We start from the raw sequence: 18,002 nt of genomic DNA, 5'->3' as shown, positions 1-18,002 counted from the left end.
AATAAATATTGGCTGTTTGATGAAATAAATAGGGGTGATCATAAATAACAGGGCATAAATACAAGTGCAATATATACAGACAATTAAATACTTTGAGGCAATAAATACTGTACCAATAAATATTGTACACCAACAAGTCCTGTGGACCTATAAATATAGTGCAGCAATAAATAGGTAAAAACTCAATAAATACAGTATCCCCAATAAATAATTAAAAGTATACCGCAACCCTCATATAATCAGATGACACTTCAATTCTTAAGGGCTGATATGGCCCAGGCACAGCTTGTAGGGTTGTGGAAGGCTTGAGGGGGGCTACTCCCTGGCTGGGACAAGGCTGAGGCCTAAACTGAGGTAGATCAAAGGGGGGAATACCAGTGCCCTGGCTTTCTCTCTCCACACAACCTCTCTAGGTTAGTCCCAGTTCACCCCAGGCACAGTCAGGTTGGTTTCAGCACCTCCCTAGCCCCTTAGAGCAGTCTCTCAGGTCTCCACAGGGCCTTAGGCGCCCTCTACTCCACTTACTGCCCTTTTTCTGATGTTCCGACGCCGCTGGAGTCGTGTCGACGCCGTGAGGCGGTTCCGGTTCGGTCTCGGCGGCCTCGGCACAATGTCAGTTCTTTGACGACGCCGGCAGGCGGTTCCGGTCCGATGTCGGTGGCCTCGGTTCGATCTCGACCTCCGATTCGACGGCGTCGGGCAGTCTCTTCACGATGTCGACTTCGGGCGGCTCCGGTCCGATGGCGCTCTCGGCTCCGATGACGTCGGCCGGCCTGGCCTCGATGTCGACTTCCGGCGACTCCGGGGTGCGATCCTCACCCCCGACCTCCGGTGCTCCTCCTCACAGGCTCCGGGCGACTCCGGAGTGCGATCCTCACTCCCGACCTCCGGTGCTCCTCTACCTCGGTCTCCGACGACTCCGGAGGGCGGACTTCACTCCTCCGATGACGCCGCTCGCTCGACCTCGGTTCACTTCCTCCTCGACCTCTGGTATTCCTCACGACCTCCGTCGGCGCCCTCTCACGACCTCTGGCGGCTCCGGGTACGACGTCTGCTACTTCAGTCAGCGCCGCTTCTCCACCTCGGGCTCCAGGTCTTCAGGCTACTCGACGCCGGGCTCCAGGGGAACCAGTTCTCAGGTCAGGATCTTGCTGCTTTCTGCTTCTAAGGCCTGTTCCTGCTGTTCAGGTCCTTAGGATGAGTTTTTCTGTCTTCTTCCTACACAGGGCTATAGGCTGGGATCCATCAGTAGGGACAAGTATCAAGGGTGGGTTTATGGACCCCACTCCAGGCACAAGTTTCCACCCCTGCTGCTTCACTCCTTCCTCCTTCACTGTTGTGCTCCTCTCCCTTCACCAGTCAGGTGCCAACTGCCAGCTCCAACTGCCAACTGCCTCTCTTATCCTCCCAACATTCTAAACGGTCTCCAACTGTCACAGAGTTCTGGAATCTCCTGGAATGTTCTGGAAGGTGCTGGTAGGTTCCAGTGGATGCTGGTGATGTCACAGGTGGCCACCATTTTGTGCTTCAGGCCCTCAGACAGAAGTTTCAGGGGTAGCTAAAATGGCTCCCTGAATCTGCAGCAACACGAAAAAGTCTGGTGGTTCCCCAAAAAGGAAAAATTCAAACAGGGTTTGAGGCAAAAGTGGGACAAAATAAATAATGATGAGGAGGGACCACCCAAAGGGCTGACAGGTCTAACAGCCCTGGAGTCAGAATGTTTCATAAATGGGCTGCTGTGCGGCAATACATCTTTTAATTATCTGGGCAAACATGTGATGAGTTAAGTGCACTAACAACGGCATAAAAAGCACCTGTAGTGGAAGTGTATAGCATTAGTCCTTACAACAGTGGTTGTACGATAGAGGCACGACTGAATAAACCATACGTGCCTCTACCACGCAGCCTAAACCACAAATTCGTCTTAACGATGCATTCCTTTACCACGCATAGCTTTACCGCGTAATTTCGTGCTAAATGCATGAATGGTAATAGGGTATGCATGGCTAAGGTCGCGACCCCCCTTCTCTTGCCCTAAGTTACAGAGTCCTTGCCCCCCTCCCTGAGGTCCAAATACCCCAACCCCCCTCCCAACCCCGATGCTGTCCCCTAACCCTTAAACACTACCTCAAACCCCTCCCACTCCCTTGCACTGTCCCTACAACTACCCCAACTCCTTCCACTGCCCTTAGGCCTAAAACTCAAACCCCTGTTTTGAAAAACCAACCCCCCCCCCCCCGCTCTAAAAACTACCCTACCCTCCCCTAAGTCCTAACTACCCAGTCCCCTCCCCCTGAGGGCTAAAACCCTGTCCCTTAGCGAACACTATCCCGACCCCCTCCCAACCCCCGCGCTGTTGTTAAGACTACCCCAACACCTTTCATTGCCCTTAAGCCTAATACCCTAACCCCATATTTAAAGAAAACAACCCGAGCCTCCCCCAGCCCTGAAAACTACCTATGCGTGGGTAAGGGATACGTTGTTTAGCTTGTGTAGTCGGAACATGCGTGGTTAAGACTGCGGTGTTCTGACTGTTGCCCTACAATAATAATCAGTAATAAGGAATCACACAAAGCTAAGTTTTTACTGCCATTGTAAACGTCTGATGATATTGAGCTGCTTTTATAGTAGTCTGCTATGCTAGGCAACTGAATCTCCGGAAGTCACCTTCATCTCTCTTTGGTAGCAGTTCAACATCCTGTCAAACAGAGTTTCTGGAAGCCTACGTTGTGCTCCCTTTGTTGCAGGTATATGTCCTAGTGCACTGAATCTCAGGAAGCCAAATCTGTGCTCCTTTTACAGCAGCCCAGTATCCAAGGTCACTGAATCTCAGGAAGCCACCTCCATACTACTATTGTAACAGTCCGTTATCCAAGTTCACTGGCTATCAGGAGCACAGCTACAGGCCCCAGTTATAACAATATGATATCCCAGTAGACTGGATCTCAGGTAGGCAAAATCGCGCTCCTTGTGGAACAGTCTAATATCCCAGTTCACTGAATCTCATGAAGCCACCTGCATGCTCCTTTTGTGGCAGTCGATTAATGTCCTAGCTCCTTCAGTTTCAGGAAGCCACCTTCATCCTTTAGTAACAGTCCCATATCCCTGTACACTGAATCTCTGGAAGCCATCTTCATCCTTCTTTTGTAACAGTCCGATATCCCTGTACACCGAGTCTCAGGAAGTCATCTTCATCCTCCTTTTGTAACACTCCGATATCCCTCTACACCAAAACTCAAGAGTCACCTTATTCATCCTTTTATAACACTCCGATATCCCTGTTCACGAAACTCAGGAAGCCACCTTCATTAACCTTTTGTAACAGTCTGATATCCCTTTACACCGAAACTCAAGAAGACAACCTGATCCTCCTTTGCTAACAGTCCCATATCCCTGTACACCGAGTCTCAGGACCACATCGTCATCCTCCTTTTTTTAACAGTCCGATATCCCTGTACATCAAAACTCAGGGGGCCACCTTAATCCTCTTTTTGTAACACTCTGATATCCATGTCCACTGAAACTCAGGAAGACAACTTCATCCTCCTTTGGTAACAGTCCACGAATCCCTGTACACCGAGTCTTAGGAAGTCATCTTCATCCTCCTTTTGTACCAGTCCGATATCCCTGTACGCCGAAACTCAGGAAGACAACTTCATCCTCCTTTGGTAACAGTCATATATCCCTGTACACCGAGTCTCGGGAAGTCATCTTTATCCTCCTTTGGTAACAGTCCCATATCTCTTTACACTGAATTTCAGGAAGCCACCTTCATCCTCCTTTTGCAACAGTCCGATATCTCTGTACACTGAATTTCAGGAAGCCACCTTTAATCCTCCTTTTGTAACAGTCCGATATCTCTGTATGCTGAATTTCAGGAGGCCACTTTCATTCTCCTTTTGTAACAGTCCGATATCTCTGTACTCTGAATTTCAGGAAGTCCCCGTGTAAGAAACTGGCTCTATATATACTACACCAAAATGAGGTATAGTGTGTATAGAGTCCAAGTGTCCCCAGAGGTAGGCAGAGGTTAAAGTTAAATAGAACCTTACTCTCTTTTTGTGGTAGGGTGGTCGAGTAGTAAGGCAGTATCAGAGGACAGTGTTAAGCATTTGATGTACACACTCAGTCAGCAAATTAATTCACACACTCAAGAACTGAACTCTAGGCCAATTGTTTTTGTATAAAAATATACTGTTTATTTTTAGAACCAAGCAATTAAGCATTAAATAATTTTCAGTAATAAGTTACTGGATATAGAACAGTTTGAAAATGCAATAGAAATTGTACTTTGTTTGATTTACAGGGGAGCAGTAGTATGCAACACTTAACAAATGCAGTACATTGAAATGAATAGGCATTTCAGTAAATTACAGGTAAGTTACTTTTTACGTTACTTTTCTAACTCTGTGCTGGATACCTAGATTCAGCACTGGGACATTTCCTGCAAACAGGTAAGTAAACACGTTTTGGTTATTTGTGCGATTTTTAAGGAATATTTTTAGATTTCAAAACTCCACACTTGAAAACTTTTTGGACAAAAAGTGTCAATGTTATCCTATGGGAGCAAAACAGGTTAACGGTTCACAGGTAAGTAAACGACTGTGGGAGTTAAGGTTCTGGGGTAGACTCAGGAGTCCCCCAGGGTCAGTGATGCACTGGTGTTGCACCCTCAGCGGCACTAGGGGGCCGGGTGCAGAGTGTTGAGTACCAGTGTTATCCAATAGGGGATAGGGGGCCTCCGGTTGGTGGCTGCTGGCAAGCAGGCCACTGGGTTGTGGGAGCAAAGCTCCTAGGGTTAAGGTCAGGGCAAATGGGGAAACATAGTAACACAAAAGGTGCACCCTCAGCGGCATGGGCTGCCGGGTGCAGAGTGCTGTTTCAACGTCGGGCTCCCTGTTTTCTTTGGCGAACCTCCGGTTGGCAAAAGCACTGCAGGCAGGGAGACGAAGGACTTCTGGGTCGACCACCACTTGGGAGAGGTAAGTTGGGAAGTTAAGGGTTGGTTAGGCACCGTCTGTTTGGGCACACAAGGCCGCGGGGCGTCTGGTGCAGCGGTGCCTTTTGGGGTCGGATCTTCTTACCAGCTCCTGGTCGCGGTTAGGGGGGCCTTCTTGATGTAGGCTGCAGGCGTTGGCTGGAGGCAGGTCAGGGGTCACCGGATCTCTGGTCAGGATCGCCAGGGTGACCGCCTCGTGGTGTTTTTCCACTTTTTGCCGGGTCTGGCGGTTGCAGAGTGGGCTGGATTCGCGGTCTCTGGCTGGCACCAGAAGCTGCAGTTTGAACAAATCCGGTGTTCAAGGGAGATGCAGTCTTTAGAAGTGAAGGCAGGCAGGTCCTCCGGGTTTCTTGAGGTTGCTGGCTACAGGACACACCGGGATTTCGCCAGAGCTGGTTCGAGGGGAGACAGGCCTGTAGGGCTGGGGCCAAGTCAGTGGGCGTCGTCCTCTTGTTAGCTCTGCACGGCTCTTCGGTCCTTCTTCTTATCTTCTTTACTTGTCGTTTCTGGATCTGAGGAAGCAAGGTTCAGGGTGCCCCTAAATACAACATTTAGGGGCATTACAGGTAGGTAAAGGGCAGGGACCAATGGGTCCCTTCCCTGGGGAGGGTACAACCCCTATTCTGCCACTCTCCAATGTGAGGGAGGCAGGAGCCTGTCCTTGGTTGGCTGGATCCCCCCATCCTCAAGATGGCGGGGACTTGAGGTTGCGCTTCACCTCGCCTCCCCCACCTGAGGGGTGGAGTTGGCAGAGGTGGGCACACCTCTCTTCCTCACTTGTTTTTCCCGCCGGCTCTCCCGCCCAAAGTGGGGGGTATAACCAGTGGTGACCAGATGCTGAAAGCTGCAAATAGTCTCGACAGGCTCACAAAGGCGGCATGCCTTTGAAGCTTCTCCTTCGTGAACCCTGCCCATCCTGGGGAGGAGGCTTGACACTTCGTCCCAGGATGTGCATTGTTTCAGGCCCCCGAGAGCAGCAGCTCTCGACCCAGGGGTCCAGAAACATGTCTGGTGGTGGCAACCTAGGCAGCCACTCAGTCAGGTCACTAGAAGTGGGTCGAGTTTCAGGGGGCATCTCTAAGATGCCCTCTGTTGTGCATTTTACATTAAATCCCACACTGGCATCAGTGTGGGTTTAATGTGCTGAGAAGTTTGATACCAAACTTCCCAGTCTTCAGTGTAGCCATTATGGTGTTGTGGAGTTCGTAATGACAAACTCCCAGCACCATATACTCTTAATGGCAGCACTTCACTTACAATGCCTAGGAATGGACTTGGGCACTGTAGGGGTACAGGGCTCATGCACCTGTACCCTCACCACTGGCATAGGGCACCCAGCTAGGGGGGTGACTGATGTATGCCAGGGCAGTAGTTTGTGGGCATGGCACACAGGGATGTGTGCCATGTCGACTCTTCACTGTGTTCTGCACCAAGACACGCAGCCTAAAGGGCAGTGTGTGAGTGTCAGGGTACAGGGCCTCTAAGGGTGGCACAGTAAGCGCTGCAGCCCTTAGAGGCCTTCTCTGGTCACAGTGCCCTGGGTACCTGTGGTACAATTTACCAGGGGCTGACATGTGGCCAGAGATGCCAGTTGGGTTTAGGCTTCAATGCAGTTTTAGGGAAGGAACATAGGCACTGGGTACCTGATTAGCAGGAGCCCAGGGCACACTCAGTCAAAGAACATCAGTAATTCAGCAAAAAGTGAGAGCATACCAGGCAAGAAAGAGGGCACTTTCTCACACACCTTCATCCTCCTTTTGATACGGTCCAATATCTGTACGCTGAATTTCAGGAGGCCACCTTCATCCTTCTTTTGTAACAGTCCAATATTCCTGTACACCGAATGTCAGTAAGCCACCTTCATCCTCCTTTTGTAGCAGTTGATATCCCTTTACACTGAGTCTCAGAAAGCCTGCTTCAAACTGCTATTTTACTAGTCTGATATCCCAGCGCACTGAATCTCCGTAAGCCTGCTTTGTACTGCAATTGTACTAGTTCAATATCCAGTACACTGCATCTCAGGAAGCCTACTTTATTCTGATATTGTAATAATCTTTACATGCCAGTGCAATAAATCAAAAAGAGGCTGCTTCCTGCTGTTTTCTAATGGTGACAATCTCTCCTCACTTTCAGAGCCAGCGATCCTGGTCATGCACCACTCCATGAAGCCTCATCCTGCCATTACTGCCACGCTGCTGGACTTCATGTGTCGGGTAAAGTATTACATCAACTTGCTAGGTTTACCATTTCTTCCCTGCTGCTGTACTTCTTGAGTGCTCTTCGTTTTTACTGTCTTTATAAACTCACTTCTCTGAACCCGAATACTGGGCAAAATGACACAACTTTAGTGGTTTCTTTAATTGCGGGGCAAGTTGTGCTCGCCAAAGTGCTATTCTTTGGGTTCTTCAGCAAGGCTCCACCCCAGGATTTTAATTCAGGGTCTCCTAAGCCAATGGCTTCACAAAGGAATTCTACCAGTGTTGTGATATTTAAGGTAGACCAGTGAGGTCATAATTTCTGATTTAATCTGCCCCCAACATGTTTTCATGTTTATTTTGTCCTTGGGATAAGGCGGCCCAACTCCCTGCTGCACAAACCCTTTGGCTACAAGTTTACAGTACCACATTATGAATAAAGCGAGTTAGGTGATCTACCTAGACCAAAGGTAAGGTGAAAAGGTGGGTGTGATGATAGATGACAAATTACTTTTCAAAGAACGAGTTAATTCTGTGGTCTCAACCTCCTTTTTATATTTTTTAAAAAAATCAAGATTATTACTTATCTACTCTCCTTTGACCTATTAAAAACTGTGGTCACTGTGCTAGTCCTGGCTCGACTAGATTATTTTAATGGACTCTTGCAAGGCCTCCAAAAACGCCAATTGGAAAAAAACTCACAGTGCAAAACACAGCAGCAAGGTTGCTTTTTAATATCCCTAGGTTAGAATCTGTGTCCCTAGCTCTAAAGAAACTACACTGACTTCCGATTGAAAAGCGTATCATTTTTAAGGCACTATGTCTTGCGCACAAAGCTCTGTATGGAATCGGTCCAGACTATCTAAAAAGGAACCTAATTTGGTATGTTCCAACTGGAATCTTATGCTCTAGCTGGCAAAAGAACTTGGTAGTTCCCGCCTACAAGCGGATGTCCTGGGGCAGTAGGAGCTTTGTTAGAAATACTCCCTCCAAATGGAATGGTCTCCCCCAAACACTAGAGTCTACAACTGAGCTTTTAGCTTTTAGAAAGGTGTTAAAACATGGCGTTTCACCAACTGAGAATATTAACCACTTTGATGACAGACAGCGCCAAGATGCCTCAGGGTATATGCTGCACTTTATAAATACACTCAATATCAATTGTCTGCAGTCAAGGTAATATTTATGTCCATATGTTAATACTGTTTAAACTTGCATTTGTTCATAATGCAAAGCCTTTGTTAGTAGGGTGAGCGCTCTAAGGAAATGTTGTAACCTCGAATGCATTACGGACAGTGACTCCAGTATAAAAATGTGTACACACGTTTGCAAAGTTTAACAATGCCAGCTATGTGTAGTGCTCCCAGAATGCTCTTATTAAATACAAATATTTGCAGAAGCTTGAAAGCAAGATTGATGATCTTTGCTTTCAAAAGAAAATGTTTGTAGAAGAATGCAACTAAGAAAAAAATGTTTTGCCAAAGTACTGTGAAATTTTAGATACCATTTCTTTGAAGTATTATTGAGTAAAATGTGTTGAAGCATGATTTAAAAAAAAAATAAATAATTATATACATTATGGAAAATTAGTGTAACCAGTTTCAACAATATTATGGGAAACATGAAAATAAAGCTTTTTCAAAGCCAATAGGTCTGACATTGGTGGTCAGCCTTTTGGTTTCGTCAGTGCATGTCTTCTTTTGACATTGTTTTAGTAAAACGTTGTTGTGGGACCTGCTGAGCCCTCACCAGTATAACAAAGATTGGCAAATAGCAAAAAAATGCTTTGGTTTCAAGAAGCACCCATTGCCGCAATAGTCCCGGGCACTGAACAAAACTACTATCTGTGTCAATATGCTCCTTGTGGAAGAGCAGAATGCAGTCACTCACAGTAAAGCCAGTCAATAGATAGACAAAGAAGAACATGGAATTTTAATAAAATCAAAAGGTTTTGGGGAGCACCAGACCTAGTTGGAGCCAGTTCTTAAAGAAAGTCACCAAAGTGCACATGTATGGGAGAAAGTTAGTGTATGCAATGAAAGCTGTACTGCATGCAAACATAATGCTGTGCATCTTTTCATGCCCCGTTTGAAGGGAAACTATTTGGCGCGGTTTGCTGTATACCTTTAAGGTTTGGTTACATACATTGGGTGAATCGTTGCCCTCTTACACAAGGACACGTTGTTGGGAAGCAAATTATCTTCTTCTCCTTGTAGATGTGTGTTAGAGTGGGTCATTGAGCTCACTGCAGCAAAATTAGCCCCATGTCGATAGCATTTCTCAAGTTGGAGCATGCTGTCCGTGCACTACCTCCGCTACTGGCTGAAGTGCTTTCAAGCCGTTACTAATTGTGTGCGCCTGCATTAATGCAGTTCACTGCAGGTCAAAAAGTTCTCTGTTATTTGTGAAGCTGTGGCAAGAACCGGATTATGAAAGCACTGCCTGTGAGCTCAGCTGTGCCATGTGCTGCTGTTCTAATAAGGGCTCTCTCAATCCTGCTGTCTACTTCCATTCTTCTGCGGGGGCAGCGATCTGCTAGCAGGAGCCTGGAAATCGAGCACTTTAGGTCAGGTTTGAATAGGTGGTGCATAGAATAAGAGGTGGTAAATTCTTGGAAATGCTCCCCAGTCCTGGTCTGCCCCCTTTCATCAGTGGGAAAAGGCACGTGGGGTGCTGGCCCTGCGTGGGAAGGCTAAGATGACGTTGGTTAAACAAAATACAAGACTTGCGCATTTGCGATTTAAAGGACCCAACCTGTTTTAGTTGCGTGTAGAATAAATACTGTGTCAAAACTTTAAGAATATCCACCTATTAAACGGACAAGACCCACCGATCACCAGAACACAGCAGGTGCCTTATTGATTGGTTCTACTATTGCTGACCATTCCCGTTATCATTTAACTCAGAAAAGACTTGCAGCACGATGGATAGTTCAGGGATAGTTACGTGATATGCCGTCTTATGACTGCATGGTGTGCGCTCATTTTTGTGAATGGCTTCTATGCCCACCACAGGTGCTTTGGGGTCCTTACCATCAATGCAGGACCTGACCATTACCTTGAATGCAGTTCCAGCAATGTCAAGTGTTGATTAGAACCTGAAAAAACAATCCAGCGTACCTTCCCCAAAACGTTCAACACTCCCCATGTACTTCCCCACACACCTCAGACAATTTTATCTACATGCATTGACTTAATTCAATCAACTTGCCTTCAACCCTTGATGTTACTAGCACACGTACCACTTACTCCCTCTCCTCACTTACACACACACACACCTGTTCAGCCAGTTAGATGCATCCACACACTCCCACCCTACCCACACACATACCCACTTTACTCCGGCTTCACTTGAGTGTATAGTGTAATCAATGAATACCTCTGTTCGCCAGGGTATAGTGACTACATCTCTCACATGCCCAATAGCAGCCCCATTGTAAAGAAACTAACAGCATTTCAAAAGAAGCTATAATCTCTCACCCCATTACCAACCCTTGGTATCCCATTAAGATGTAGAAAGCAAGGCCCAGAAGATGACAAACTTCTTATATTGGTTAGGAAGATGGGAGCCACCTATAAAACATGGGGAGCCTTGGGCCATACAGTAAGGAGACAACAGTTGCTATCTGTGCATTCAATCCAGAAATAATATTTTACTGTTTCAAAAGCAACTTTTTGTGCTAGTCCGTAGCGCTGGGGCACATAGTTCAACATTTCTAAGTAAAAAATGATACAGCAGAAATGTAAAATGAATTTACATATAATCCGAAAGAGATAGTCGGTGCTCTTGTGAACATACATTGAGAAATTTGTGTGATTCCTAAACATGTGAATCTCTAAAAGATATACATAATCGCATTCAAGATACTGCATAAAGGAGGTGAAATAAATGACCCACTTCCAAACTTGACAAGGGATTTTCTGATCTAAATGCCCATGATGTCAACAGCATTTTGACCTGACAGCTAGTAAAGATCCAGCTTCAAGTCAGTAGTTAAGTCTGAAGAAAATACAAGCCACTTAAGTGATTTCAGAAATTATAAAAATTACAAGGGGGTCATTAAAGGGAGAGTAGAAGGAGAATTGGGGCTACTTGGCCAATAACACTTAGTTATCTTGAGAGAGCAGCTTGCTTGCTTTGGGCTCTTCAACTGTATTGTATGCGTATGGCCAGTCTGTCTGGGTTCTTGAACCTGTGGTACTGCTTAAAAGCACCTTTTGTGTAAGCATAGTAAAGTTAAGATAAACTGGTAACCTAATTCAGACTTCTTTTCTCTCCCTACAGATAATTCCCAACTTCTTTCCTCCGCTTGAAACCAATGTTCGTCAAGGGGTGTTCAACTCACTCACCCACATCGTGGAGAAACGTGTCCTTGCGTAAGCCATAGATGAGTCTGTTTTATGCAACAATTCCAGTCACACAATCCCCTAATTGAGAATTATGATATTGTTATCAGATCATTTCACATTGTGTTCTCAAACACTCTTGCTGTATTATTTTTACCTTGTTATCAGCTTTCTTTTCCTTTTTCAAAGATTGGTACAAATATGACCTGTTTTTCAGTTTGTATGTGTTATATTGAAACTGTATGGTTGTGCAACATATAGTGAAATGCTGTGGTGTGCAACCTCCTTTATTAGGATTATTAGGATTGCAGTGTGCATTTAATCTGAGTGCATGTATCAGATCTGCAGTAGGAATCTGATCAAAGTAGTCTGATTAAAATATGCTCCTTTTTTCGGTTGTATTTGTGGTGACTTCTTCCTTTCACTCACTTCAATACTTTGATTTATTCGATTTTCATAAAAGCATACCAAAAATGACTCGGCGCATAATGAATAAAGCAGTATTACATGAATTGGTTAACAAACGGTTAAAATAATACCATCATATTAAATATATATAGAGTCTAATTATCCGATTTTTCCCTAAAATGAATCACTGGCCACAAATAGCCGTATACCATACAACAAATTTAGTGTGAAGTCCTACTTCTTTAGTTATGAGCCTCAGATGCCCTACTTAGTATGCATCAGCAAAGAAGGTTCTTTACCTTTGAGCATATCCTGCTGCCCTTTCCCTCTTCCTTTAGAGCCAGACCTTAACTTTCGGCTGCTTGCTGTGACTCTTCTGTCATGGGCTTAGCATAGCCTCTGGCTGCTCCTCATGGAGGACAGGCTGTGACATATTCTACTGCTCCACCTCAGTTCAGGCAGGGTGCATGGACCATATCCCGTTGCTCCTTTTTTCAGCATGTTATCTGGCCTGCAATGAAGATGTTCCGCTCCATTTTTTATCAGAACCTAGCCTTGCACTTCCTTGTAGACCCTAGGCATAGCCTGACCTCCTGCTGTTGCGCCTCCTCTTCAGTTATGGACATAGGTTTTCCAGCTCAAGTTCAGAGCTGATCCTGCTGCTTCTGTTTTTTCATAGAGGATCCGAGCACAACCTCATCCTCCTCCTCAGTCATGGTCAGCATGTTATGTGGCTCCTTCTTCAGTCAGACAAACAACATGCCCTGCTGCGCCTAGTCTTCAACCTGAAACTAGCATATATCGCTCTTCATTGTTGGTCAGAAGATACCCTGCTCCTTTCTCTTTTGACAATTTGCAGATCAGGTTACTCCTCCCTATAGTGCACACTACTTATTTATTTTAGTTTCTCTGAGTCCTCTCTCTTCTGTGTTCCGTAGAAAAAAAAGTATTTTGACGTTGTATTCATTACAATAAAATTGCACAAAACCCTACCCATAGACTAGCAGAACGATGAATCAATCCCTTCGCTGTTCCCCTGGGGAAGAAATGCGCTTTACTGTGAAAAGAACACGTTCCTCGCCCTTTTATAGCCCTTAGATTCAAAATTGATGCTCTTTTTCCCTTTGTATGCTTTGCATTTCTATACACTCTAAACCTTTTCTGTGCAGTCTTTGGCCAATTTGTTTTCTTGTACTCCCCATCAACTGGTTTGTCTATGACCAGCTGTGACAGGTGTACATTCTGGCCTGCCTGGATATATATTGACTTTGTATCCCATTAGTTTGGACCCTATGTTTCCTATGTGTGTGTCCAGTGTGGACCCAGTATTTAGCAGCACTCCCATCCCTACAGATTGGACGGAGTGTATAGTGTCCTTACATAGTCGCAGGCAGGCTGAATGGAAAGATCCTCACTCCTTCTGACAATTAAGATTGAATATGCAAGTCCTAATGCATTAGCTCCTGCTTTCTCTGCAGACAAGGTCGATAAGGATCTCCCCATTTTTTTGGTATTCTGTGGGGATGCCAGCATCTTTATTCATCACGGTCTGGCTGTGTCTATGTATTTACATAATTCAATGTCTTTCGGTTCAGAAGTGCTTCTCTGAGTTGTATATCTTAATGAAATCCTTCTAACAATAAACTGCTTACACGAGGGTATTGAAAAGCAGGACACGTGTAATTAACAGCCACAGCTCCCTTGTCTCTAGAGAACACTTGCGTTCTCTCTGCTCTTCAGCATAGCCATCGCATGCAGAGCACAAGTCCTAAAAAAAGAAGTGGGGGACTAACCCAGGTAGGCCATATGGAAGTGGCATCACTACACCTGGCATCAGTGGGTGTCATCACATGTAGCATCACAGGAAGTGACAGCACAAGAGCTGGAAACCCATATATTGTGGGTCAAGGTGAGGCGACGAAAAGGGGGTGAGTCAAGAGGGGCGGCTTCATGAAAAACAAGATATTGTTTGTATGCTGCATTCTGTGCCTCACTCTGCAATTCTGTCTTCACTTCCTCTAGTTCCCTTTTCAGATCAATCTCTGGTTATGCTGTCACTTTCCATTCTCACTGCACTACCTCTTTTTTCAATGGCTCTAATCCTCTCACACGTCTTCTGTTTCTTTCTCGCTATTATATTTGATCTTATTCATGAAATGTTCTGTATTTGATAACACTGTGTTCGAGGCATATGAGCTGCAGATCACACACTGAGGATAAGATCGCCATCTGGTGTTGGGCTCGGATGATTGCAGGTTGTTGTTGTCTTCGGAAGAAGCCTTTGGTCACGAGGTTGGTGACTCCTCCCCTGGACAACAGTGCGCATGGGCATCCACTCCATCGTCAGATTGTTTTTTTCCGCCATTGGGTTCGGATGAACTTTTTTCCGCTCCAGCAGAAAACTTCTAGCAATCAATTTAACTCCTTAATCTTCATTCCATCGACTTCGAAATCAACTCGGACCGGTTCCGGAAGCGGCTGATGGACAGGACACCCTTCAAAAAATGCCCCCAGTGTGGAGCGAAGTTCCCCCACAGTGACCACCACGAGGTTTGTAACCTCTGCCTGTCGCCGGAACACAACGAGTCCACCTGTCCAGCTTGTGCCGCTTTCCGTTCGAAGAAGACCCTCCGGGACCGAAGAGCTCGACGCCATATTATGGCCAAACCAGCTCCAGAACCGGAGGACATCTTTGCTCAAGATGTTCCCGAAGACGACACCGAAGATCTCGAGATCGTGTCCGAGGCCGACGATTCCGATGACCTCATCACTCCAGGGCAGCGTGTGAGTACCACCCCCCCTGCCCCTGCCCCATCCAAAAAGACAGTGGTCAAGACTCCGCCAGCTGGGCCCAGTCGCGACCGGAAATCCTCTTCAGAAGCCCCGCCCTCGGGCCCGGCTCCGAAGACATCTAAGCCTGTAGGTGGCTCGGGCTCGAGCAAACCTCATGTGATTGTGCCTTTAACACCCTCGGCACCGAAAAAACCACTGTTGGCACCGAAACAGGCTTCGAGACCGAAATCTCCTTCGGCACTGAAACGTTCCTCGGCACCGAAGTCTCCACCGGCGCCGAAACGTTCTTCGACATCGATGCCTAAAAGTCCCTCGGCACCGAAACATACATCGGCACCGAAACATACATCGGCATCGAAAACTCCATCGGCTCCGAAAAATCCATCGGAACTGAAACATCCTTCGGCACCGAAAACATCATCGGCACCGAAAACTACGTCCACACCAAAAACAGCTCATAAAGACCCGAAGCGGGCGTCGCCGCCACCACCTTCGGAGCCAGATGAACTTTTTCGACCAGATCCTACTCAAAAGCGGATCTACATCAATCCTAACACTGGACATGTGACTGCCATCCCATATAAAAAACGGAAGCTGGACACTACACCTCCCCCAGCTCCCATACGGAAAAAGGACTGTGCCACTTCACCACTTCGTCCTTCTTCTCCTGTTTTACCTTCTAACCCGTCCCCCCCTCCTCCTCCTGTTTCTCCTTTACCTTTACCTTTACCACCTCCCTATCCTTCACCTCCTCCACAGGATGATAATGATGACTTAGGGGGAGGGGCGGACCCTGATTTATTTAATGATCCTGTTGATCCAACCGACCCGTTTACCTTCCCAGACACAGCACCGGTAGATGACTGGTCTTATCCAATGCCTGACATGCCTGACCCCACTACCTACCCCTCCAAGCCCTCCCCTCCTGATGACCACCTAGGGTTTGGCCAACTAATAAATAGGGCAGCAACGTTCCATGGTGTCACTATGCACACGGACCCCCTTGAGGAGGATTTTCTCCTCGATACCTTTGAGCAGTCACAAAAAACTGTTCATATACTTCCCATGATTAAAGGGGTTATAAAGCATGCCACTGACGTCTTTAAAGACCCTGTTCGAGCGAGGGTTCTCAACCCCCGCATCGAAAAAAAGTACCGACCAGCCCCGCAGGACCCTGCATACATTAAAGCCCAGCTCCCTTTAGACTCCTTGGTCGTATCAAATGCCAGGAAGCGCGTTAACTCACAGACAACTGGAGAAACGCCCCCCCCAGACAAGGAGTCTAAGCTTTTAGAGGCCTCAGGCAAACGAGTCGCCGCACAGGCGGCGAACCACTGGCGTATTGCCAATACCCAGGCCCTGTTAGCTCGGTATGACAGGGCACATTATGACCAACTTGAGGACCTTATGCAACATCTGCCTGAACCCTTTAAGTCCCAGGCCACTGACCTCATTCAAGAAGGCAAATTAATATCTAATGCCTCCATTAAATGCGCCTTAGATGCGGCAGACACTGCTTCTAGGGCGGTCAATACTAGCGTCTTACTCAGACGACATGCCTGGCTCCGTATTTCCGGTTTTAAACCGGAGGTTCAAACCGCAATTCTGGCTCAATCTTTCAACCAAGAGCAGTTATTTGGCCCTGCAGTGGATACTGCATCAGAAAAAATGAAGAAGGATAATGAAACTGCCAAGTCTATGGGAGCACTGCAGTCTCCTCAAAACCGGGGTTCCTTTCGTCGCTCCTTTTATAGAGGAGGCTCCAAAAACACATCAACTGAGACCACGTCCACCTTTAAAAATTCTGGACAAACATCCCCTAACAGAGGTTATTTCCGGGGAGGTTATAGGGGAAACAATAACAAAGGCCGAGGGCGGGGCAATAACAACAACACCCGCACCTCCCCAGCCACCAAACAGTGACTTGCCACCACTCCCCCCAGACCATTCCACTCTGGTCGGGGGGCGACTCCAACAATTCCTACCTGTCTGGACTTCCATCACCACAGACAGATGGGTAAGACAAATTATCCAGTCTGGCTACTGCCTCAAACTCATACAATCCCCCCCAAACATACCACCCAAACAACGCCCAATGTCCTCACATCATCTCTCTCTCCTCAAACAAGAAGTTCAATCCCTGTTACAAAAACATGCGATAGAACCAGTCCCCCTTCAACATCAGGGAAAAGGGGTATATTCTCTATACTTCCTCATTCCCAAGAAGGACAAAACACTAAGGCCCATACTGGACCTCAGACTACTAAACCAGTATATACATTCGGATCATTTTCATATGACCACTCTCCAACAAGTCCTCCCACTCCTACAACAGGGAGACTTCCTTGCCACATTAGACCTCAAGGACGCATACTTTCACATCCCTATGCATCCCGCTCACAGAAATATCTACGATTTGTGGTAGATGGGCAACACTATCAATTTACAGTTCTCCCATTCGGAGTAACAACAGCACCCAGAGTGTTCACCAAGTGCTTAGCAGTCGTGGCAGCGCACCTCAGAAGACAACAGATCCATGTCTTCCCCTATCTGGACGATTGGCTCATAAAAGCCAATACATACCCAAAATGCGTTCTCCACACTCATCGCACGATTCAAACTCTCCACGATTTGGGTTTCACTATCAACTACCCCAAATCCCACCTACAACCCTCCCACTTACATCAGTATCTAGGAGCAACCATAGATACATCCAAGGCCATTGCTTATCCCAGCACTGCCAGGATAGCCAGTATACAAAATCTCATCTCTCAGTTTCAAACTCATCCATCTCTTCCAGCAAGAGTGTTCATGCAGCTCCTAGGCATGATGGCGTCATGCATCTCCATAGTCCCACACGCACGACTTCAAATGCGTCCCTTACAGGAATGTTTAGCACAACAGTGGAACCAAGCTCACGGACAACTTACCGATCTGGTGTTGGTGGACAGTCGCTCACTTCGCTCACTGAAATGGTGGAACACCATCAACCTGTCCAAAGGGCGACCGTTCTTAGAGCCTCTCCCACAAGTTGTGCTAACTACCGACGCATCTCTCACGGGGTGGGGAGCCCACCTCCTTCACCATACCACTCAGGGCAGATGGACCAGTCAACAAAAACTGCTCCACATCAACCACCTGGAACTCTTAGCAGTGTTCCTAGCACTAAAATCCTTTCAAGTTCACCTAAAGAACAAAACTGTCCTCATACGCACAGACAACATGACGACAATGTATTACATACAGAAACAGGGAGGGACA

The 18,002-nt window shown here is 46.7% G+C and overlaps 1 protein-coding gene across 1 annotated transcript in view; it reads left to right on the top strand.

Annotated features, from left to right (window-relative positions):
* The window catches only part of INTS3 (integrator complex subunit 3), a 590,139-nt gene that overhangs the window by 312,505 nt on the left and 259,632 nt on the right, over window positions 1-18,002 (top strand). The window contains exons 12-13 of the mRNA XM_085639326.1: window positions 7,133-7,212; window positions 11,479-11,570. Of these exons, the coding sequence (XP_085495452.1) occupies window positions 7,133-7,212; window positions 11,479-11,570 (172 nt within the window). The remainder of the gene's footprint in view (window positions 1-7,132; window positions 7,213-11,478; window positions 11,571-18,002) is intronic.

Source organism: Triturus cristatus, chromosome 12 (genome assembly GCF_964204655.1).
Source record: "Triturus cristatus chromosome 12, aTriCri1.1, whole genome shotgun sequence".
NCBI lineage: Eukaryota > Metazoa > Chordata > Amphibia > Caudata > Salamandridae > Triturus > Triturus cristatus.
This window is presented reverse-complemented; position numbering and strand designations above follow the sequence as displayed.